At 42.8% G+C, this 26132-nt stretch overlaps 1 protein-coding gene across 8 annotated transcripts in view; it reads right to left on the reverse strand.

Annotated features, from left to right (window-relative positions):
- Nucleotides 1–26132, reverse strand: part of CACNA2D1 (calcium voltage-gated channel auxiliary subunit alpha2delta 1) — a 1735709-nt gene that overhangs the window by 504653 nt on the left and 1204924 nt on the right. For all 8 annotated transcript variants that reach the window (XM_085652892.1, XM_085652894.1, XM_085652893.1 and 5 more), the window contains exons 9-10: nucleotides 22386–22436; nucleotides 18589–18688 (exon numbers count right to left, since the gene is read on the reverse strand). In XM_085652892.1, the coding sequence (XP_085509018.1) occupies nucleotides 18589–18688; nucleotides 22386–22436 (151 nt within the window). The remainder of the gene's footprint in view (nucleotides 1–18588; nucleotides 18689–22385; nucleotides 22437–26132) is intronic.

Below are 26132 nucleotides of genomic sequence, written 5' to 3' on the forward strand. Positions count from 1 at the left end.
CAGAAGAGGAGTTCAGGGACAGCATATGAATTATTTGATAGCCCTGAGACTTCTTAACAGGAGGCAAGCAGACACAAGCCTTGGAGAATCTTCTAAAGCAGGATACCAAAGCAAAAGTCCAGTCCTTAGTCTCTCCAGGACAGAAGCAGCAACTGCAGGCCAACCCCACAAAGCAAACACAGCAAAGGAGCAGAACGTCTCCTGACAGCGCTGCAGCTATTCCATTTGACAGTGTCTTCTCTTGATCCAGATGTGTTAAAAAATGTACAGGTCCAATACTTATACCGCTTTTGGCCTTTCAGGTAAGCCTGCATCAAAAGAAGGTCTTTGTTGTTCACAAAAACCTGCCTTGGATCCAGACACACTATAGGGGGAGATGCAGCATTGTAAGAGGCCAGGCACAGCCCTATTCAGGTGTTAGTGTCAACTCCTCCCACCACTCTAGTTAAGGAAGGGCCACCAGTCTCAGTTACCTCTGTTTGACTGTCTAGAGTGAATGCAAAACACCCAACTGTCAGTCTAAACCATTTGTTGATTCCATAGGCAGACAGAGGCACAGAATGGTAAAGCAAGAAATAGTTCTGGAGTGGCACCTGGTGAAGCAGCTTTGGAAACCAAGACCACTGGGCTAGACCAAGGACAGATGATCAGTGAAAGTTAATTGCCAGGTAAGGGGGTAAGTCCCTGAAAATTGTCCAAGGACTGGCTGAGGATGTCTCCAGGCCAGCAGAGTATCTCTGAGGGTGGCTCTGAACTAACAGATAGTCGGAGGAAGTCAAGCTTGGGATCTTGAAGCAATTTGCTCAGTGTTTAAGTATCTATGAGAGCTAGAAGAGAGTGTGTGAGACATGGGCAATGATGTAATTTAAGGTGCCGTTCATTGCCCCTGAAATCTATCAAACAATCAGTGATGACAGACTTGTAACTCCCTTAACAGCTATCTGATGGTCTCCCATGGGCCAGAAGAAAAAGAAAGTCTAAGTGGTTTGATTGCCTGCAGATGACAGATGAGTTCAGAGGCATGACAGACATTTTAGCAAGAGGCCAGTGAACCAACAAACTGAGCTACCATCTACCCCCACTCTCCCATCTGTGTATATTGGTAGACACTTCTGAGCAGAATTCTGCACTTGCTTAATCTCCAGATACACACTTTAAGGCCATGATTCTCCCATAGCAGACCCCGTCCCTCACACTGGCTTTCATACACTGTTGGGGTCATAAGACCCTGTGGCTCGGCTTTCTGCTGCCTATACTATACCCATTCTGTCTGCAAGGTAAGCATGTATTGCTGTTGGCAATTATATACCTATTTTGTGGGTTAGAAAATCACGTACTAATGCTACCTATTTTGTGCTGGTTTAGTGTGTGTGGAGGGAGGAGGTTGTAATGATACTGCGTCATCTGAAGGAATATTTCATATTGGGAGATTAGAGTGTAGGAATATACCAGAGAATAGCATGTTGTGCTATCTCTAATTTTATTCCAAACATGTACCCCTTAGCATCTGATTAGAAGGACCCTTGCAAATTATGACCCTTTGGAATCGTGCTTTGTGGCAGGATCATAATTATAAGTGGTGCAATCCAGGTCCGATAAATGTCACACCCTCATTTAAAACATCAGGTCAGTCCTACTGGAATTTAATGAAGGAAAAAGGCACTGTATTTACTGAGACATGCGGGTAGTGGTCTAGCATGTAATTCTGCTCTAAAGGGAAAACACTCAGAATAGATGCTGTTTAGCATACCTGATAAATCCCAAATAATGCAGTGGAGGATTTTATCAGTGCACTAAATACCACCTATTCATTCAGCTCACTCGTAACTCAACCTATAACTTCTAAGGAGAAACATCGGCAAAAGTCCATGTTTAGCAGAATATGGCTAAGGAGAGGTCGGGTGGGGTGAAGACCACCTCATTTGAAAACATGCTTTTTTAGCAGTATTGCCATTGAGATAGAAAGCCTAATGACAGGGTCCATGGACCCTAAGCCACACCAGCAAAATAGTCATAGATATTTGTATGGACTGCTGGCAGGGGACGTGGTGTCCATCTGGTAACCTGGATTGCCACTAGATGTGTTGAACAAATATCTAACCTTCTGTGTCCTTGTTTTTAATGCAAATAGCAATTGTAGTTCCTCCAAGAGATCCCATCTCTCATGAGTTTTGTAATAAGCCTGGAAGAGTGTGGTGTTGGAGTACTGGGATGAAGAAGGATGGGAGATTGTTGAAGACAACAAAGGCTTTTTGGATGGAAGATAAGGGTGGAAGATGGTCAGATGGAAGACACGTACAAATGACTGGTGGATGATGAGTAATTGTTAAAAGGGAAATATGTAGAGGAATGCAAAGATGTGAGCATGGATGAGTGCAGAAGAAGGATGAAAATGCCATGTAGTGGATCTGAAGAAAGAAGAATGAGTCTAAGAGGAGATGGATAAGAGTAGAGGCAGTGAATGTAGAATGAAGAGCAAATGAGGGATTGAGAGAAGGATGAGGGGTGAGGAAGGGTTTGGATTGGGTAGGACAAGGGGATGATACACTTTGTGGGAAAGGGTTAGGGACTATTTGGTGGAGGATAATAGAGAGAAGGACATTAGAGCTTGTGTATTCATGTTCAAATTCTCCTCCCTTTTTTTTCCCATCCTGTTGCACTGCACAGACCAACAAGGGGTATTTGAGAGTGAGACCTCAAGAAAGAGTCCCAGACTGAAAAATGTCTAATGAAAGGGCAGTTATAGTGCAAAGGGACTTCAGTTGGTGTGCCTATAGTTATCTTAAGATGAGATGTTGTTTATTTGGGTAGCTGTTTAAGCCATTATAAAATCAACCGAAAGCCCCAAGGGAATGGAAGAGAGAAAATAGGGGCAAGAAGAGAGTGAAGAAAGACACAAGCCAGTGAGAATGAAGAAACAGCCTGTGAATGAAGTGGGGGGGTCTCAATACATTGGTTTCTGCCCGGTCAGAAAAGACAGGATGGCCAGCAGATTCAGATGGGAGGATCTAAGGTCCCGAAGAGGGACGTAGCGCTGAATCCAAGAGGATATAGATGCGGGACTGTTGCCATAAAGAGCCCTGAAGGTAATACACCCCAGCATAAATGCACAACGTTTGGCTACTGGAAACCAGTGTAATCTTTCCATTAATGGGATAACATGGTGCCATTTGGGCTGGTGGTAAAATAATCTGGCCGCCTGGTTTTGCACCAGTTGCAGTTGTTTTAATTGATATGCCGGTATGCCCATATAGAGTGAATTGGCATAATCCATGCGGGAGAGGACTAGGGCCAGGAAATCTTGGGTCAGGGCTTCTATAGTAAGAAATCTACTGATCTTTGTGATCCTTCGCAGCTGGAAGAAGCAGGAGGAGACTACTGTCTCAATCTGGGCCTTCACCGACAGATCACTGCTGTTGGTGATGCCCAGACTTTTAATTGAGCATGCTGGGAGTGGGGGGTTCCCAATTCGGTTGGCCAGAAATTGGAGTTCCAGGGGTTAGCTGGCCCATTGATAAGGATCAGCTCTGTTTTATCGGGGTTCAATTTCAGATGGTAACTGTTCATCCTCTCACTTATAAATCGCATGGTGCATTGGAAATTGAGAACAGAAGATGCCGATTGATTGATGTCAATTATCAGTTGGAGGTCGTCGGCATAGTTGAAGGTACCGAACTTCTTTTCTCCGAGGGAGCGGATCAGGGGCAGAAGGTACAGATTAAAAAGAAGCGGCAAGAGAGAAGAGCCCTGCGGTACTTGGCAAGCCAGTTTCATTTTGGGAGAAGAGATATGGGCGAGATGGACAGCCTGAGTGAGATTACTGAGAAAAAATAGGAGTCACTTGAGAGCCAGGTCCCAGATCCCAGCATTGCTGACATGATAAGGTAGGAAGTGGAGAAAAAGGAGAAATTATAGGTGTCAGGAGGGATCGGCTGAGGGACAGAGAAATGAATCAGGTGATGAATCCCAAGACCAGGAATAGCAAGTCCATGCCAGGGTTAGCAAATGGCTTGACATCTGATACCCTTGGTTAAGTCTAATTTATGTTTTGTGGGTTCACCATGAATAATCACACTTTATACCTGATTTCTATGATTCTTATGTTGTTTGCACCAAAATGCTTCTACACATGGGTTGTATTTGAGGCTATGGGACTGGCCAAACATATCAAAACCATGAATACATGAGAGCTCACCATGTACCATCACATATAGCTTCATCATTCTGCATTTTATAGTACCGGGGTATGAGGCATGCGTTCACCTGACTGCAAAAGAGTAGTTTCTTGTAACAAGCTCATGTGATACAAATTACAGACAACTATTATGTGTTGACAAATGCACTATAAAAAGGCAACAACTAAAAAAAGGTGGGTAAACTGCACCATTTGCTATCCATTTTGCAAAGATGCCTTTGGTAAGCAAGCTCATGTACCATGTAAAAATATTTTTTCAAAGTCCTGATTGGTTAAGACCAATGGTCTAGTGTATTTTGAAATTTGCTACTAACCACAGATTGTTCCTGAAATCAACCCAACATTCCACATATTATGCAACCTGATGGTCCAATTTGTAATAAATTATACTATTTATCATTTATTCTGCTAAAATGTCTTGAGAGGGAACCCTTAAGCCCCACTAAAGAATATTACATTGAGGCCAATATTATGAAGCAATTGTTATTCAAAATGGAACTCTGTCCTCAATTGGTCAGAAAAATGCTTCCTGTATTATGTAGCATTTCACAACATTTCATGAAGGGAGCACAACCAAGTAATTTTCACCCAGGTTCTTAACACGACTTGGTTTCCATTTTTCGAAGGTGCTAGACCCCTTGCCCCCACAGTTTGAATCTATTTGTACCCCTGCTCAAAACCTGGGAGAAAATACTTCTTGCACACTTTACTGATCATACTGGGGTGGGGTTACAGCATGCCATGGGTACTCACAAACATTTCCCCAGGGGCCACAAAGTACTGTCTATGGCATGCCTAAGGGCCGCACCTATACCATCAGGGCGACGGCTGTGGTGATGAAAGGTGGGCGTTGGAAGACGTGAAGCAGATGCAGTGTGTGGACAACAAAAGGAGCCTTCACGTGACTTCTGTTTGCCATCAAGGCTCTATTCTCATGCACCAAGAATTAAAGTAAAAGCATTAACTTCTAATGTAAAACATTGGAGTGAAAAAGACTCTCATTTAGTGGCTGAATTGCAAAATATGAACCCAGAAAACCTAGTATCAGTCCTTTCTTGCCCACGTGACTAAACTGTGTTTCCTAGGCAATTGGTTAATTTCACTTTGCCTCCTTTTTCTTCATTACCACATCAGAGTGTTTTATTTAATAGACTATAATGTTTCAGTTATTTCAGAACCAAAGCTGCACATTAGGTGCACCTGACAAATGACTTGCCTCTTGGTTCACTAATGGCATTGTTTTCAGAATGGGGGCTGAATGAATGTTTCCATAATCATATTTGAAAACTATCACTGCTAATAAATGCCTCTCAATGCAGTGATATACTCTGATCTACTAAGGTAAAACGCTTGTGTAATAAATTACACTTTTTTGAAGTTTGTAGAGAGTCTTTGATGTTTCTTAATGTTTCGTGCAAGATGTCTTCCATACTTAAGGTTTTCCTAAAGATAAGTTTTCTAGGGCACCTTAGTTGCAAACAGTGATGTCATTGTAGGGCACACAATTATAGTATTTTCGCAATTCAGTAACTGAATGACACCTTATTTCAAGCCATGGCTATAGCTTTTTGAATGAGATGAAACTGTCTTGCCATGAGACCCAGACAAGGTACCATAGAGCAAAGCTGGCAAACGTTATAGGGATTTTGTCCTTGTTAAATCCAAAATCACAGCAAAACCATGTATTATCTATTATATGAATCTCACAGAAACCTGACTTTATTTCAACAAATGCAGTGCTTCCAGTAAGGCAAATTACCTCACTGTAATTCCAATTTCCAGAAAACCCTTATTTTAATAATGCAACTGTGATATTCATGAGCCAAGATTTGAGACTGGCATTTAGTAGATTTCCATAACCAGTAAATAACGATCAACATCTCTTTCAGGCAAGTGCATTGGGATAAAATGTAGAATTAAAGCCTCAATGAGCCAGACTGGCAGGATAGCCTTTCTTAATCTAAAATGAGACTGTTTGAAGCCAGGCTATTCCAATCTGACGAAACTGCCTCAACTCCTAGATGTCAAACAAAATATAAACAACACATTTTTAATATTTCCCTTGGCTGGTGTATAGTTTTCTAGTTATTATCACCCACTTTGTTCCATTGGGTACTGTAAGAATTTGGATTACTGGCTGAGGGGGGGGGGGGGAAACCGACTCTAGCAGCAGCTACAATTCTTGTCAGGATGAAGCACAAGTAAACCTCAAATTAACCTATGCTTAACACTTTGGTAGTTTGACACAACAACAGTCAGGCTTTAATTTAGAGGTAATGTGCAGAGTATTTATGCAACACACATAAATCTGAATAACTTATTTGACACCAAATTGGTATAAATCCAATTAGTAGATTTGGGGATATGCAAATTTAAAAGTTTTGTGAAAATCAAGTCCTAAGAGAAAAAAGTGCCAACCGTGATATTATGGTCATGGGACACCAATATAAGTGACGTGCTCAGGCCGATCACGATGGAGCGCTGGTCAGATACAGGAGTTGGTTCAGTCTGCTGAAAATTACCTTGTGGGCCTATGTGTCAAGATGCGAAGTCCTTGTATTGAGCTACACGGGCCGACATCAAGGAATGGTAGATGAGGAGCTGAATAATATTACATGGGGAACCCATCAGGGCAAGGGGTCTTTCCCGCAGCCAGGGTAAGACGTCCCCAATTTCCTCTATGGTAAGAGGTTCATCCAGTACACAGGAGTCCACCGGTGAGAGAAAGGGCAGAAGGACCGAAGCTAGAAAATGTTTTGGCCCCATTGGACCCCTGTCTGAGGACACAGAGTGCAGCTTCTCGTAGAAATGAGCGAAGGTCTGCGCGATCACTGGAAGTGATCGCCTCAAACAGCCCGAGTCATCCATCGCTTCAAGAATGATCCGGTTCGCCTGTTGATGGGAAACCATCCAATAAAGCAGTTTCCCATACTTATCCCCCCAACTGTACACTCTAGCTGTGGAGGTGCACCAAAGTAGTTTAGCCGCTTCCAGGGAGTTAAAGTGAATGTCTTCCCAAACAAGGTGCTGCTGCTAAGAGACAGCCTCGCTGGGGGTCAGTGCCAGACGGTGTTCCAGGCTTATGGTGAGGGACTCTAACTGGGTAATAAGAGAGGCGCTTTTGCGTTCCCTTTTCCTGATCAAGCATTTTGCAACCCCCCGAAGGGTCGCCTTACTGGCAGCCCAAAGGGTGCCTCTGCAGGAGAGAGACTTGTTGTTGTCGTGAAAATATGCACCTAGTTCGGCCATTAACACTTGGATAAAGTCCACGTCCTAGAAATACAATGCTTTAATGCACAACATAGGATGCAACACTGAAGGAGAATACCCCAGGTGGTGAAGAAGAGGGGAATGATCAGTTATACCCCACAGAAGGATATTAACATGGGTCACCAATTGGCAGTCAGGGTGGGTAAGAGAAAGAGGTCTATACATGAACGCAGTCGAAGTGTATGTAAACTGGCAGAGGTTAGGGTGCCAAGACCTCCAGGCATCGCAGAGACCCCAGACACAGCCAATCAGCAATGTGGTAAGCCCCCCATGTTTCTGGAAGTGGTTGGTGGGCCGGACTTAATAAAATTGGACTGCATTAAAGTTACCCCCTATTATAGTGAGTACCTGTGGGAGACGCGCAAGAAGCTTAGAGAGATCTTTAATACAAAGTGCCAGGTAGACTGTGGAACATACATGCATACCAGCACAACAGGCCTACCCTGCCCTCTAGTGTGCAGTACAAGGAGATGAATTGCCCCTGTGGGTCGCGCGTGACTTGGGAGATCACCATAGGAAATGAGCGGTGCAGGAGGGTGGGTACCCGTCTCGCACCTCGGGAATATCCTGCATGGAAGACTCTGTTATACCCTTTACAGGCCACAAAGGGACATCTATTGGCCCGGAGATGCATTTCCTGGCATAGCAGGAACTTGGGAAGGTGGCGGTGAGGAAATGTGAAGAACGCGGATCATTTCACCCGATTCAACAGACTGTTAACGTTACTTGATAAAACTGGAAGGTTATGTGCTGGGCAGAGTGGAGGGTGTGGAGCTGGAGCAGGCTCCCAGGCAGCCCTTCCCTGGTGTAGAGACTGGAGTAGCGCCAATATCAGCGGGTGCAGTGCCTAAAAGCAATGCCCACAAGCTATGGTCATGGTAAGGATGACAAAGTGTGCCAAAACCGAAAAGGGAAGGAAGAAAAGAAACAATAAACAACAGTGTACTGAAAAAAGCCTTAGATGCCTTCAACAAAGAGACACATCCTGCTTTGTGCATGGGGCATGGGAGCTGTTCATTAGAAGAATGCAGGACTTTCAGATGATAGGGCTACAAGAGAGGTCTGAATCAAGTTGTAGAGCAGGGCAGTCCGCCGACCTCATCAGCAAGGGACCCAAAATCCCAATCCTCTTTCTCTAACTCAGTGGCTAGGTCCCCAGGCAGGGCCCCCAAAAGCTGTGGCTGCATTTGAGAAGAGGCAGGTGGTGATGCTGAGTGGGCCACCCCATGTCCCTTCCGGAGTGAGTGCGGTGCCTCATAGATCTGGGCAGCGATTGGGAGGTTGAAGTCAGATCAGTTTGTCTAGTACTGAGAGGGGGAGCCCACCCTCCCCAGCCACTGCTCCTCCATGAGCCATTGACACGGTGCTTCAGGAGTATCAAACAAATTAGACATGTTAAGATGGAGGACTCTGAGTCTGGCTGGGAACAGAAGACGGTATTGCAAGCACATGGCTAGCAATTTGTGCTTTACTTCTAGGTATGATGACCTCTGCTGCTGTACCTCCCTGGTATAGTCCAGAAATATGAGGACCTTTGCATCCTTGCACCCCATAACCAAGTGAGAGCGGGCTGCACTCAGGATTGCATCTTTGACCCTGTAGTTTAGAAAACGAACAATGATGGACCTGGGGAAGGCCCCCTGTGGAGTCATGGGAGTCATCACTCCGTGGAACCTCTCCATGGATAACCATGGGGACAAATGGGAATCTGGCATCCAGGTCTTAATCCAGGTCTCGAAGAAGTCAGCCATTTGCTGCAGATCACTGGCTGTAGGCACCACTATGACGCGGATGTTGTTGCACCTTAAGCGAGTCTCAGCGTACTCAGCTAGAGCTTGGAGCTCTGATGTGCATACAAGGAGAGCAGATAACTGGGATTTAAGAGTGGAGACTCTGTCCTCAGCTGTGGAGATCCAGGATCCTGCCTTTGCAATCCATGCTGTGGCATTGCGGGGATCCTGTCGGAGGAGCACCACATCCATTCTGACCTCACCGATCTTGGCTTTCTACCACTGCGTGAGAGGACCGGTTCACTTGCAGAATGACCACAAGACCATTAGATGCAGATGTGGATTTTCCACCATCTGGAGGGCCCAGGGACCAGATGATGACCGTGTAGTGTAGTGGTCCATTTGCATCTGTGTTGAGGCAGAAAACAAAGCTTTGTCCTTTCCTATGACTTTGATCCCAGTGGGTACAACCATGCCATAGTCCTCTGTTGAGAAGAGGCACCGCAGTCCACAAATCACACTGTCAAAGGCCTAGAGGGGCTAAAGGAGGGTGCAGTACAAGAGCAGACACCCGACCACCCAGGGGCCCCAGTCAACCACACAAGGTAGCAACTGCACACCCTTATCCTCTCCGGCCCTTGCGGTGGTCCTCAGCAACCGGGATGGGGGGCAAGGGGACAGGTATCACACTAGTGGCATTGTCCCATCAAAGTTGGGTCCAGGACCAGCCAGCACTGACTCACTAACCTCCTCCTGACAGGCCTGCCACTCCAGCCTCCACACATCAACAGCAGCTTTAAAGCAGGGCAGCTTCCCATCCCCAGCAGGCAGTCTGGAGGTAGGGAGACACCATCCAGGTGCAAAGTGATAGTGACAAGGATTAGTGTGCAATCCTAGGGCCCATGTGTGACAGTCACCCTCCAAAAGCAGCCCCCAGCCAAGGTGCACCGGAGGGGTGATCAGCAGCACCAGAGGAGGGAGCACACACCCAGGAGGTACTCCTCCAACCCTTGCAGTGAATCTAGCCCAATTGGTGCTTATGTAGTCTGCAATCTCCATGCCGCTAGTAGGAGCCAATGTCCGCACCTCAGGGAGCACCAGAGGCAGCTTCAAACACAAAGGGGCTCAGCAGCCTGGCCTCAGGCAAGGCGGCCTCTCCCAGAAGCACCAGAGGTGGCTTCAAACCCAAAGGGGCTCAGCAGCCTGGCCTCAGGCAAGGCGACCTCTCCCAGAAGCACCTGCATTCCCCGGGTGCTCAGACGGCTCAGCCGATGGGCCTCTCCAGTGCCAGGTCGCAACAGAGGCCCCACTTGCTCCACAGGCCCCCAGCTTGGTCCAGAAACAGGGAGGGAAAAAGCTGCAGAGTCTGCACGGGCAGTACCCAGGTGAAGGAAGGTGTGGGCCTCACCACATGGCCTCTGCACTGACATGTGAAGTGAGGCTGCCCCTGTGGCAGGACAAGCAGGCTATGACCACCAAGCCGTGCCACAGCCCCAGTGTCCAGGAGTCTGCAGGCCCCTCACCAGCTGCACCAGTTGCACAAGTTGCATCCAACTACCCGGCCGGGCCCCCCACCAGGGCGGGACTCAGTGAGGGAGATTAGGGGCTGCAGTACCACCTCCAGGCCCGAGAAGGAAGTGGGTCACGCCTCCGGTGCACTGCACCGATGTGTGCAGTGAAACTACCCCAATGTCGTAATGAGCATGCTGCGGCCTCCAGGCCTCACTACAACCCAAGCTTCTAGCCAACAGCAGGCCCCACCAGAGGCCCCTCACTCGGCTGCACATGTCCCCTGACAAGCCAAAAAACGGGGATGGAAAGGATGCAGGCACTCGGCATATCTTAGTTGGCACACCCTGGAATGAGACAGAGGCCCCGGGCCGCTCCCCAGACCCTGCATCCAGTGCCTTCATGGCCCGAAGGCCCCACCAGATCTCAGGCTCTTTGTCCGCTCAACAGACTTGGGCCACAGACCACACCTGCTGTGCAACTCCTCTGGCACTGCCCACCAGGAACGGATGCCGGGCAGCCGCCGCAAATTCAGATTGAGGCCGGATTGCTGGATTCCTGACAGAGCTCCACTACAGAGCGACTGTCATGATGGCCTCCTTGGCCACACCCTTGCTACCACACTTAATGAAATATTCAGTCAAACATACTACACTAAGCGATTACTCCCATCAGCAGCGTAGGATGGGAATAAGTCCCCCAAAGCATACTTGAGCCCCTGTTGTTGTCACCCTACTTAAATCTACCAGCCTTAAAAGACTAAGATGGATAAAGAACTCATTACCTGGCCTGCCTCACCTGGCTAAAGATCTATTGGAGGCAAGCACAATATTATCATGAAATCAAATGGAATGTTAGATGACATTTGCATACAGGCCATTATCATACACACCGCCCATAGAAACCACTTGGATGAAAGACCTTAATGAGTATAAGAATATCATAAATTAGAATGGCGTGGCATGTGTTCCGACCTCTTTCAAACAGTAGTTCATACGAGTGGCTGCCCATTATTGTCACAGTCTTCCTGTGCGTACAGTTATCTGTGGGCTCTGTGTGTATCATTTCCTCATAATTGGAGTAGTCGTAATGATCCTGTGGCTTACAAGAAGTCTTGATTCTTCTTTTTATATCAATCTACTTTTTCATACACTACCCTTGAAAATAGTCTTGAAAGAGTCCCAAGCAGGGATGAAACACGTATCGGCTGAAACCATCCATGAAACATTTCTACCATCCCTGTAGCTACTGTTGGAAAATTGTAATCACCGTAACAACTTTGTGTGTTTTTCTATAATATCTGAATCAAGTAAAAACATAATTTATCTCAACATTTGAAGTGTTGATGGGAATCATTTTGATATCTTTTTGATCACTTTGCCTAAGGAAACTTGTGTTTTGTACATGCAACATAGAACTAATGGTACTAATGTACCTAGACTGATACAACTAATATAGAATACTGAGTTAGGAATGCTCTGCTATTCTTTGTTTCGACCACGATGGATGGCAGGCTGGTTACAAGACCCAGGCAGCTCCAGCACAGAAATACCTTGGCTGGAGCAAGTCTCGGTGTCAGGAGACTACTGCGTTATTGTTGCACCGCACAAAGGGGATTCTGTGTCATTGTTGAGCTCCACTGAAGTGAATGCAATGCATTGTTGTTAAGCCATGAAGATTGCCATAAGCTGTGGATCCACTGTCTTTGAGCAGCCTCTGTGTCGGCATCGAAAGGCAATGTAGTGGAATTTCTCATACAGTTGTGGTGACTCGTAGGTTAGTGCAGAAATCAGCTACAGAGCCCACTTCTGAGGCCCAGGGCTGGAGGGGACACCTCTCGCATGGGTAGGACTCATAGATGGCAGAGTCCAGCAGTACCAGCAGGATTGCGGGAAGTCTTTTGTGTCCCGGAGACTTCAGAAAACAGAATGCAAGCAAGCAAACCCTTAGAGTCACTCTGGGTTAAAGTGAGATAGGTCCAGTCTATTTCCTGAGCAGGGCAGAGATCAGCAGGCAGTTCAGCAAAGCAGAGAATCAGTTCCTCAGAACAGTCAGTCAATGCAAGTGGCATTCCTTACAGCACATCAGTCTTTATTCTAGCAGAGTTCTTCCCAGGCCCATTGGTGTACTGATTCAGTATGGGCAGAGCCCCCGTACTTCTACCCAAAAGTGCCTTTGATGTAGGGAGTGACTTCAGAGGAACTCTCTGAAGTACACAAAGATCCCTTTCAACACAGTCCTGTCTGCCAGACTAACTGTGGGGGTGAATCAGTGCTTTGTGTATCGACAGGATACTGCCTATTAAAGTGTAAGTGTACGCCCCTCCCATTCCTAACTGCCCAGGAAGATCCATGAACATGCAGATGAATTCAGATTAGTGCTCAGAATGCAGATGAGCCTCACCTTCCTGTGTTTGTGGCTGTCTAGAGGGAATACACAAAGTGTAGCTGTCACCCACCCCAGATGTGTATTGGAGACAGGCTGCAGGTACTCAGAGGAAAGTTTAGAGCAAAGAAATGTCCACTTCCTAAAAGTGGTATTTCTAAAATAGTAATGTTGAATCAATCTTTACCACTAAAGAAGATTTATCATTACCATTCCAAAGATATGAAACATGATTTAGTCACTCATTTCTAATCAGGAATTATAGCTTTAAAGTATTTTAAGGAATTCCCAATGCTAGCCTATCAGAGGAGTAGGCCTACCAGTAGTGAAAAATGAATTTAGCTGTTTGCCACTACCATGACAATTAACACTTAAAATTACATGTCCTACATTTTAATTATACAGCACCCTGCCCTTAGGGCTACCTGGGGTCTACTTTAGCAGTGACCTATGTATAATAAGGGAAGTTTATGGCTTGGCAAGTGGTTTTAAATTCCAAGTCGAAGCAACAGTAAACTTCACACACAGGCCTTAGAATGGCATGCCTGATGTTAGAACTGGCCCTTTTGACAAGTTTATCCCCGGACATTTTGCCTTTTGCCTCCTATTTTTCTTACCTTGTTTTTGTGGCCATAGGATTCTGGGCACTTAACTACAGCTGATCAGTGCTAAAGTGCATATGCTCTCTGTGCAAATGGTGATATGATTGGTTATCCATGATTGGCATATTTGATTTACTGGTAAGTCCCTAGTAAAGTGCAGTGTGTGTGCCAGGGCCTGTCAATCAAATGCTACTAGTGGGCTGCAGCACTGGTTGTGCCACCCACATGAGTAGCCCTGTAAATATACCTCAGACCTACCACTGTAATGTCTGCGCACACAGTTGTGAACTGCCATGTTTTCCAGACAAGTGCACCAACGTGCCAGACCCAAACCTTCCCTTTCCTTACATGTAAGGCACCCCCAAGGTAGGCCCAAGATACCCGCATGGCAGGGTGCAGTGTATGTGGAAGGTAGGACATGTGCTAGTGTGTGTGGCATGTCCTGAGAGTGAAATACTGTGTAATTTGTTTTTCACTGTTTAAAGGCTATCTGTCCCATAAGCTTAACATTGAAGTTGCACTGTAACATCCTTACATGTGTAACTTGCAATAGGGATAAGATAGGAAAATTAGGTTTATATTCCCTGAACTCGGAATTTATGAATGCACCTTTTGGTGAAGGTGTTTTTTAAATCCTGTGTTTGAAAATACCACTTTTAGAAAGTGGTAATTTTCTTACTTCACCATTCTATGTGCCTCTGGCTGTTTGTGTATTAAGCATCTGGTGTGTGAGTGACAGGAGCTGAGATGTGCATTCACTCTAGACAATCACTTGGGGAGGGTTGAGGTGTGCCCTGCCTTGCCTGGGTGACTCATCGCAGGCCTGAATAGACCCGGTCTGCATTTAGAGTACAGGGAGGAGTTGTGATTACACCTGAATAGGCTGTGTCTCCTTTTGCACAATGCTGTCTCTGCCCCTTGTGGTCATGCTGCACCAGTGAGGGTAGAACTGATTTTGAGATGGGTTCAGAGACCCTTGCTACCAAGAGAACAAAGACATTTTGGGGTATAAGTATTACATCTAAAACCCTAAGACTTTAGACTACTTCGGGAATCAAAAGGAACATTTGCCAAGGAGAAGAGCTGGAGAAACTGGAGGAGGAGTACTCTCCCTTTGCTGTGTGCTGTCTGGGGTTAGCCTGCAGTAGCTGATTCTGCCAAGGAAAGGACAAGGACTTTGCTGTGTGCTGTGTCTCCCTGCTTGAGAGGTGTCTCCAAGGGCCTGTGTGTGCTGGCCTTCTGTTCTGGGAAACTTAGGGACATCGAAGTTTCCATGTGCTTTGCCATGTAAGTGATCTGGGTGCTATATCTTCGCAGAAGCACCGTGGGTTCTGGTGCACTACAGCGCTGTGTTCTGCACGTCTTGCTTTTAAAGAAAGAAAGTGCATGAGGAGAGCTTTAACTTGCTACTTTTCAATTTGAGCACCAGTGATTTGACAGAGTTGTGTGGCCTGCACTGTTCATTGGAAAAACTTGCACTTGGTAAATGCTCTCTTGTTCTCCACATATCGGGGTAGAAAAGCCTCTTTTATGGCTGGTGACCAGGCAGCTCGAATAGTGTGATGTTTCCCGTGCAGCAGATGAGCCACGGTAGGGGAAAGCTACAGCCGAAGGAGCGCTCTCCCTTTCCCTGTTGTGGCCCCTGTGGCGCTTCTGTTGTTAGCAGCCGGGGCTCTGCTACGCGGCCCTGGGCCCCGGGAGTTCTGTCTATAATGAGGAGGGGGCGTGGTCCAGATGCATTCCAGAGAAGTCAGCACCCCGCAGGCTCCATTCAGCTGCTTCTGATGAGAGCTGACGGCCTCGGAGGTGTGAGGACGGCAAGGAAAGCCGCACTCACCCAATCCAGCCAGGAAAAACAACTTACCGCCACCTAATCCAGAAGGAGAACCCAGTGCAGTCATTTCTTGGGTTAATAGAGGAGGTCTGCCTGCTCCCGTGGGCAGTGCAGTGCCTCCCCCTTGCATTGCATGTACCACAGGCAGCTGTGACCTCAAACACCTGTGCGGGATTGAGACCCCCCTCACAACCTGTTGCAGCTGCGCCGCTGTTGGGGGCATTTCTTTACTGGCCACATACGCCCGATAACCTGCTGAGGCCGCATCATGGATTGTAATTGACGCCGGGGAGATGGATAGAAGTACGGTAATTCGGGTGGTGGCTCCTACAGCTCCTACTCCTTGTTGAATGTTGTTTTCCTCCTAGCAACAGCATGAGTGAGGGTGTGTAACAGAAGAGTTTATAATGGACAGTAATACTTTTCTAATGACAAGGGTAGCATATATTTCCTTCTGTTATCACCCTACCTGTGATGCCATGTTAATTACCTAGTTGGCGAAGTGCTTATGGCCCAAGCTGATACAAAATACTCAATGTGTATGATGGTATGCTCTGCATTCTTATGACCAGTGCCTAGTGGCTTAGTAATTCACATCATTGTGGTCTTATGGGCCTCATGTGCATCATTATGACAATCGCCTAGTGGCGCAGTAATTTGCTCTGTGATCTAAATGTGTTTTACATGCTACTTAGTGATTTATGGTCTAATGTGCTTTGTGTATGTGTAAATAATACAAAGGCTATTTTTATATAACTGTGTGTGCACTCTCTTTTGTTTTGCGCCTAGTGTATCACTGGTATGTGTTGCACAAATGCTTTACACATTGCCTCTGGGATACCAAGCTACTAAGGGAGTGAGCAGGGGTTATCTTTAGCGTGTAACTCCCTTGCTCTGACTAGAGTGGTGGGTTCTGCCTGACTTAGATGCATACCCTAGTCAACCAGAAACCCAATTTCTAAAACCTGAGACTTGTGTGGGTGGCACAATCGGTGCTGCAGGCCTACTAGTAGTATTTGGATTACAGGCCCTGGATATATAGTATACCACTCTACAAGGGACCTATAGGTAAATTAAATATGCCAACCAGGTATATATCAATGCCACCATGGTTTAGCGGAGAAGCACATGTAACTGGTAAAGTGCTCAGAGTTCTAAGGCCAAAAAAAAGATATAACAAAAAGTAGAGGAAAGCAGGCAAATATTTGGGAAATATTTGGGGAAAGGACACCCTAGCAATGGCACTACTAACATAATTCTGTTGCCAAAATGAAATACAGATATTAAAGTGGACCAGTGAATACTTCTTTCACATATTAACAGCAGGTGCACCTGAAGATCAGAAAGACTAATTTTGACTTATCTTAACTGAAAAGGTAGCTAGAAACTCTAGGATTTGAGTGGGTGCGATTCAAAACGTTTGGATAGATGAATCTGGGTCTTCATCATACCATGCAAAATTGGCAGCATTCTATGAGAGCTGACAATGGTCCTCATGTGCAATGCATTATTCTTGAGATTATTTCAAGCATTCCACCCATCGCCTTTTTCTTTTACTCAGTGCAAAATACTAAGTGTGACAGCTATGGTGAAACATGGATCTTGTGCTCACTGTGCCACAGGAATGAAGCTAAACCTCACTAATAGCATGTGTCCCCATCTTGAGGGGGACCTTACCTGTCAGTTTCTGCTAGACTGCTCCTATTGGAGCAGGGCAACGACTGATTTGCATATGACTGAAATCTGGATCTGTCCAGAGTCACATTAATGGCAACAACATGATGGACTGTAATACAACCCATGTAATTGGATTGGAGTCATACAATAATTCCACCCACCACCTTTTTGTGTTCTTCATGGTGACACCCTACATTGGGTGTGCCAAAATATGGGTCCATTGCTCACTGTGTGCAAGGAATCAATTTGGAGCTAACTGATGTGGTCGATGTATCCTGAAAATGGTCTGGTGTTGCTTTATTCCCATCTGGAGTGGACCTGGCCTGGCAGAAGTGTTCCTTTTGGAGTATTACGAAGACTGAGTTGCTTATGGCTGTATCTACCTACAGTGGCATAGTGGGAGAAAATGATGGACTGGAATGTGATCCCCAGTGAAAGCGAGTGGTGGAGATTAATTCAAGCATTCCTTTTATTTCCCTAGTGTTTGTTGCATCAGATAACACATGCACACTACTCTGATATTGTCAGATTGTTCTGGTAGGAGAACTGTAAGACATTGAGTTATTGGTTACATAGGAGGTGAGTCGTGCAAGTAATACGTCTGCAATTGTCTTTTTACTGGGAACCAAGTACCCCATTGTAGTACTTGACTCTCTCAGGGTAGTCTGAGGCCTAATTTGCTGGCATGCAACACCACTTAATAAATGATTTTCCAGTCCATGCTTTCTCTTTGACCTAATTACAGATGATTTGGTGTGAGATCCCTTGCGGTCCAAAGTTTTACAACATAAAGTATCTTTTCATTGAAATTCAGAACTTATACAAAAGGGTTGACTCAAGTCATAGAGAGAACTGAAGACGCGCGGTTCTCCCTGCATATTAATTGGATATGTTCCTGTCTTGTACCGCCAAACAACTTAATTTGCAAATCTGTGATCTTGTGGAAATCCGGAACCTCTTTTGATCCAATCATCAACACCAGGCTATATGTCTGAGATTTGACTCTGGCTCATCCCCAGAAACACGGAATACACAGAATAATCTCCAGTGGGTATTTCTTCTAGACATTAAGGCTTTACCACTACCATCACATATCAAGTTTATTTTATTGATCGTATGCATGTGAAGACTTGAATGCAGATGCAAAATTGGGTCTTCCTCATTTCCAAAACGTCTTTACCACCCCAAAGCTCCAGCTGCTAGGTCAAAGCTTATAAGATACATACATAGTTATTTCATCACAAAACACAAACCTTTTGGTTTGGGAGTTCCATGTGACGAACTTAGAAAAGATTCCATGAAGCTAAGCAAATTATGACTACATCGATAATCAAGTTAATGACACTTTTACAAAAAGGTAATGGCTAGAGTGGAAAGGATACTTACTGAGGCCACATTTACAAAATCATCATCTGATAGTGTTTCTAGCATCTCAGAGACAGATGTTCTTATCAGCTTAAGTGTTAATCCACTCACGCTGCCACTCCTTATAAGAAAGAAGACAATGTAGTTCCATGATTAATTTTAAGGACTCCTAAAGAATTGAATGTCACATGATTGCAAATTAAATTAAGAAACATTAAACAAATGACTGTTTGTCAATTACAACATGCTATTTCATAAAGTTAGTAAACAACTCAGATTTGCAAAAAGGGAAGTGTGGTTATTGAGGATTGTGAGTCTCACTAATTGTTCACTCTTAGCACTGAACTTTTCAGAAAACCACCATCTTACCTTTGATGAAATTCATTATTAGTAGTTAAAGCAAGAATATCTTGAGACATTATTTACATGTTTGCTACTTTAAACCATATGTATTTGTTTTTACTATATAATATTTGAAAGTAAAATACATTGCATTGTTCAACCAAAGTGAAAGAAGGAAAACGCTTTCATTGAATGTAATATAGCTTTAAATTAGTTATTATTATTTTGGAATAGTTGCTGCATGAAACTTCAGAATTTAGAAGTGGTTAGGGTGTTTAGCTCAATTGTATAACTTTTGACCTTGAAAGAAGAAATAAGATAAAGCATGCTATACTTGCTCTCCTCTCTGCTGGGTGGCATTAAGTGAAATCAACATTCAAAAAGGGTACTTGTAAATAAATTTGTAAATAAATTTGTCAGAGTATGTTGATCAGCAATGGACTTAACTGTCATGTACGTTCATGTGCTTCTAGAGTATTGGGAACTTTTATACAGTCATGATGATTTATTATGATTTCCTAATAAAATGTAATATTTTGAAGACTTTGGAATTTCATCAAAAACGTTTACAAATCTTATGAGGATGCTGCCCTAGCCCTGGATATTTCAACTAAAAAAGAAAGATGCTTCAGTTTATGTAGAATATGTTTTGTACATGCAACAGGCATATGAGGCTGCATTGAACTGTATCTCCCTTTGTAATATACTACTAAACTATAAATGTTTTGATGATTTCTTAATTAAGTATAGTGAAGAGCCAATCTGCATTACATCAAAAGGAGGGAGATGATAAGTTAGAGTGAAAAGTGTGCATTAAAAAGCGAGGAAAGCATAAGCTATACTGAGCAGGGAAGATTAACTGAAGAAGATCTGTAGGAGTTCAGAAAGTGACAAATGCACCATGTAAAACTAGTATCACGTTCTGCTATCTGTGTTGTAACAGTACACATTTTTCTTTTAGCAAAATGTACACTGTGGTTTGCTAAATAAGAGTATCAATGTGGAGTTAAATAGTAGAACCAATGTGGAGGCAGGACACATTTTGTGAGTGTGTGTATGGAACGAAAGTCAAGTGATACGTCCTCTGTAGTAGAAAATGCAGAAGGCAAGTGAAAGATATGATGAGACTTTGAGGCGTGTCGGAATTGGATAAAAAAGGAGTATGCTCAAAGAAGGTAGATTGGAATTTACTTGCAAATGGAGAGCAATGGTTTGGGTACAATAAATGTTTTGATGCCATGCAGACTATTTCATTAAAAAATGTGGAGATCGGAACTTGGGTGTGAGAGACTGAGAAATAGTAATTTGTAATGGAAGTGTAATATCAAGTTTTAGTATGCTTCGAAGATGTTAATGGGAAGTGCAAGCTTCAGAGTCAAGGGCAATGATGTGAGGGTGGTAATATCAGGATGATATGAAAATTATTTCGAATATACCCAGGTGCCCTTGGTTGAGAAAGATGATTATTAGAATATTGCAAGACAATATGATATTTTCTGAAAGGAAATAGGAGTGTTTACAAACTATTTAAATGAGATTTAGCTAAAACAATGACACAGTGCCAGTAAGACATTGTTTGAGAAGGGCTGTGGTGTTAGTGAGAGATGAATTGAGATTTAAACTTGAGGAGATGGTTAAGCAGGGGTTACATGTAAAGCTAACCCAGTGATGATGATTACCTCTAATTTTGGCCATAACTTGTAAATATTTAAGAAACCTGCGGCTTGGCCTTATTTAACCAATATATGCCTTGCTTTTGAGATGAGATTTTATGTGGTAGTAGACTATTTGAGTTGCTTCTTTGAGTTTAGGTTGTGTTGGGTAACAATATTTTTGTTTGCATTTCTAGTTGGATAGAGCAAGGAGATTTAGTAGTTGGTTTAAGCTGTAGTTATGCAGAGTATTTGGAATTATAGGGATGGTATGGTACATTATTTAAGGGGGTTAATTTTGTAGAACGTTGGGCTAATTAGGTCATGCAAATTGTTGGTGTTTCTTCTGTGCTTCATGAAGCAAAAATGTTATTGCTTCATCTTGATTTGTATCACAACTAGCTTCTTCCCTTCCGCTAAGAAATGCAAGCACTTCTTGTCTGAAAAGATCTAACGCAATAACCAAAACAATAGATATGTTTTTCTAATATAACCATTAAAATGTAACATTCTATGCATTCAATACATTCTAAAATGCGTCTACTGCTGAAATGGAAACTCTTTGTATGTAACAGATGGTATATATGCCGCGACTTGGCTACTAGTAGTCAGGAAGCTTTCAGGATTTTAAAAAGTGGCACGTCGCTAAAAATAGTACTTGCTGTAAGTAACTTTTTACAAGCGATGTGGTTCAAGAGACTAAAAGTTTTAAATGCTACAGATTATTGTATTTATTAGTTGTTGCTTTACATGCTGTATTGTAGCCCAATTATTTATTTGCAGTATGCACGGTCACTTTATTCAAGTAGTGCTTTATATGCAATTTAAAAAAAGAGAATTTTAAGCCCATAGTTATTTGTTTTGCTCATCTTCTAAGTAACACATAGTTTAATATTACCTTGCACTTTAGTATCTGTTGCATTTTTTGCACGGTCACGTTGTGAGTTTTAATATATCTTACTGTCTGGAGGAATACAATGAATTATATTGTGAATTATAAGAAATGTTTTAATGAATTCTATGATTGCAATTTTAACAAGGATATTGTGATTATACTCTTTCTGGGTGCACACAGGTCCCCTTTTAAAAAAGTGAACTATATGTACTAGTATCCTTGTGTATTGATTGTTGGTGCTTTTGTTTTTATTTGTTTGTGTATACTTTGATGGTTATTTCAACCTAATAAAGTTATTATTACTACTACTACTACTACTACTATGAAGTAACATTTAACAATTTAGGAATAGCTTAAGTACGTCTGATTTCTGGTGTGAATTTAAGTTACCATAGTAACATAGTACCTTATTAATGAGGTAAGTGCTTTGAAAGAGTTTATCGATGTCTTGCCATATGTTAAACTGGACTTTTTATTAGGCCTGGGTGGTAAATTCTATTCCGCTCGCAGAGTTTGAAGAATTTGCAGAATTTGGGTAATTTCACGTCATCGGAGAACGCGGAATTGCCACAATTTCTGCAATCTAATGCATGTTACGACGTTAGAAAGATATGTAAGGCGAACTATGACACATCAAGTGACTAAAGGCTCCCACGTCTTTCTCCTGAAAATATATTTCTTTGTGCAGCAAAGTTGTCTTCAAGGATGTAAGGATGTTTGCATGAATTGCCTGAAAATGTGCAAGACATATAAATCAAACAGCAGTCTACTTCACAACATATAGTGGATGATTATATCTAACAAAAGTAAGAGGGATAAGGTGAGAATGTTGGTGTGTCAAATTAGATAAGCAACTGTATTATCTAATGATCCCTTTTACTCTTTAATAAACAAAGACTGTTTATAATGATCAGGTTTTCAGCACTTACACGTCTACCAATATCAGCATGTCTTTGGGTGATGCAGCTCCTTGAATATACCTAAAACAAAAGTGAAGAGAGGATGTAGTTAGGCAGCACTATCTAAAAGCATGGACAAAGTAATAGACGAAATATACAATGCAGTTTTCAAGATTCACTATATTTTATGCATTTGTAGATGGGAACTCTGATTCCCAGTTACAACCTTGTGAGGATATGATAATTTCAAATATGTCAACATATTTGGGTTACAAACAGAATAAAATGAGCCATTAATATATCCTAGTTTCAATTATCTCAATTACTGGAGGCCAACATTAAGATTGTAAATCTTGAACAAGAACCTACTATTTTTGCTTAGACTTCACATAATTCATAGAATTTCCCTTCACCTATAGGTGAGTGCAGTATTCTCTAGTGTGTGTTAGTGGGCATACAGGAAGAAAGCAGAAAATGAACACAGTATAACTGAGTAAGTAATGATAACAGTCTTAGAATTATTAGTGATGTATTGTTCATGGAGACCAATCAATAATTTGGGGCACAGAACCAGGGAAAAAACTAAGAGTCTTTCTGAAACTTTTAATTGAACGTGTGTCTGCATAACTGGGAAGGGGCAATTTGACAGCTGAAAGAACAGTAATGAAAAGAAATGGATAGAGATATTCTTAGAACTAAGAGTAGATTATAATGATGGAAATATGGCAATATTTGTGTCATTCAAAAAAGGAAAATTGAAATATATTCATAGTCAACTCCTTGATCAAGAACTGGCAAGGTTTAACTGCAAAAGTTAAAATGTAAACAAAGACAGGAAAATGAAAACAGACACATAAAAGAAAGAATATTCAGAGCTTATTGGAGTGCTCTTCCCCCTATGCTATCTCAGATCTATATTCAATTCTTGGCTTCCCATATTGAGTCGATGCTTGGAAATTGGGAGAATAATGTTGCAATTCTGTCTGAGCACAACAAAGTATGTGGTAAGCTCAATTTGTTTTTATTAAAGAATTTTAGAGATTACCGGCAATGAATTCCTCTAATTCCTCAAATAGATGGTATACTCAATCTTGTTCTAGCAGTAGCCTCTTTCAAGCAAGGGAAAGCACTAGAGCTAGACAAGGGGACTGCAGACCTTTTTAAATCAGATACTTCCGTTTAGGTCCCTTCTCTCAACGTGGTTACCAATTCAATTACAGATGGAGCAGCAAAGCCGGGCACATGGAAAGAATTTGAGATGGTCCCCGTCGTCAAGAAGGGGAGCCACAGCAACCATGCAAACTATCATCCAATTAGCCTCATAGACTACCTTCAAAATGTCTCTTGCAAGCAAGTGTTTGAGCGGCTTTTGTATTGGTGTAAAGAAAATCAAATTTTTTGGGATATACAGGCAGGTTTCAGGTCCAAGACCAGTGCAATCGACCAGTTCTTCCATTTCTTTTTGGTTTTGGTCAAGAGAAAGACTGTAGATATAGGAGGGGAAGATCTTTTTGTGACATTCATTGATCTCCTTACCGATTTTCATTTGGTCCCTAGAAACAAATTATGGGAGGTCCTACATGGCGTGGGGATTCCTTGCAATTTGTTACATATAACTATGGATTCCACAGTAATTATGCAAGGGGCCAGTGTGGCACAAGAAGGGAGTCAACTAAGGCAATTTCTATTGAAAATAGAGCGCGCCCAGGATGTGCTCTTGCACCTACGCTTTTTCCTCTTGTTTATTAGCTACTGTTTCAAGTATCTGTTTAATTGTGTCAATGATTCCTCTATTTTGGCAAGATAGAAAGTTCCAGCTCTTTTTTTCTGACAGCATTCTTTTATTGGTTAAAACTAAGAGGGTTCTTTAAACTCTGGTCGTCAACTTTAGATTGTTCTGCACGGAGTGTGGCCTTAAAATCAATGCCTCTAAAACTAAGTAGATGACCTTCTCTAGAAAAAAGAGTGAAAGGTGCCATCAATGTAGCAAAGGAAGTCTTGGAAAGGGTCAAGGAGTTTGACTATTTAGGAATTCGGTCGGTGGATTCTGGATCTTGGGACCCTCAGATTCCTAAAAGCTCACTTATGATTCAGCACAAACTGGGGCCATATGTAGATTTTCTAAAAGGGCCTCTTGGTTTCCAATTCTCCCTGCCATGGAACTCTACAAGACACAAGTTAGGGTTGCAGCACTTTTTGGAGCTGAGCAATGGGGTCATTGTAATAATGGCCTGATATGATTTGCTGAAAATAAATTTTATCAAAACCATCACTGGTTTAGGGAGGGGCACACCACTTGCGCCTAGGTATCACCCCAACTACAGAGTTAGCCTCCTCTCCTTGAGACCACTATTATATTGGGTATGAATTTGGGCTACAAGTGAATTGCATCATTACAGAGAGGGGCTTGCGGAGATTTCAAAACTACAATTGTCTACACAAATTAAATGGCTGGCTTATATAAAAAAGCTCTGTTTGATCATGGTTTGGCTAATGTTTGGAAACATCCTTCTTCCATCCATACAAATGCTGCCTCAATGGTGAAATTGGGATTCCAGGAGAAAGCTGCTGTCCACAATGAGACGCACATTTCTATGGGCACACTTACTAGCATAAATATATTACCAATCCTCAGAAATTCTTAAATTATATTCGTCTGGCAGGTGCCAGCTCATTGTTTTTAAAGTTTAGATTTGTAACCCTGCCAGTTGCAGCCTATACCGCATCATGGGACTCCAACAAAACCATGCATCAACACTTCCTTTTCTGCACTTCTGTAGGTGAAACAGAGGAACAGTTGTTGCTCGTTGTATGTTAAACCTAGAAGCAAGTGGATTGTTCCCCTTTGCCAGTGATGGAGTCTGTTTGAAAAAAGGCAATCACTTAGGATCTGTAAAAGTGATTCTTCAACAATAGTTGCAGTTGTTGTATCCAAGTTCTTGTAAGCATCCAATTTCATCAGGTAAAAGTTGTTACCTCAATCCCGATGAAATGCTGTATAATGGGTCCTGCTTTGTTGCACTCTACATTTTAGTAATTTTTAACTTTTTTGCATCATTTTTAAATATGTGAGTCTTTTAATTATTTATTATTGGACTTGTTTTTGTTCTATAATTTATTTTATGGTGTTTTAAAGATGAAATAATATTTTCGATAAATCAAATAAACTTGAGTTTGAGCGCTTATTTGAATATCAATATACTAAATTTATATTACGAAATGGCTTCTTTAGTGTGTCTTCATTAGGACAGAATGCAGCATCGGGCACCACAAAACAGAAGGAACATTACCAAATCTAATATAAGGAAATATGACTTGCAAAAAGACAGGTCTGTTGTTAAAGAACGTCAGCCATTTTGTTAAGGAGAATGGGAAAGTGACTGCTCTTGTTCCATGATGGAACCGTTCCTAAATAGTTCTGTATGACAATATATGTGTTTGCATGATCCCCATCATTTTTGTGGAATGATGCTTCTGTTTTTTTTCACTCTATGCATTGGCATTCTGTTAACCAGGCCCCAGTGTGTGTGCTCTGACCCCTAAAACATGTCAAAACTGGTAATACTTCTAACTGTCATATTTAACTTACCTCTATTTCCATTGTATTTGGTACAAGTGTACTCTTAGCCTGTAAGTTATATGTCACCAGTGAACTGCAATACCCATTGTGAAATCCACTACAACAAGAGTTCAAACCTGTCTTCAAGCCTACCAATGTTGCCAGGCTGTGGCAGTTTTAACCTGAAAATTCGACCGAGCAAAATAACCCCTTTAGAC

The sequence above is a fragment of the Triturus cristatus genome, chromosome 4_1 (genome assembly GCF_964204655.1).
Source record: "Triturus cristatus chromosome 4_1, aTriCri1.1, whole genome shotgun sequence".
Lineage (NCBI taxonomy): Eukaryota > Metazoa > Chordata > Amphibia > Caudata > Salamandridae > Triturus > Triturus cristatus.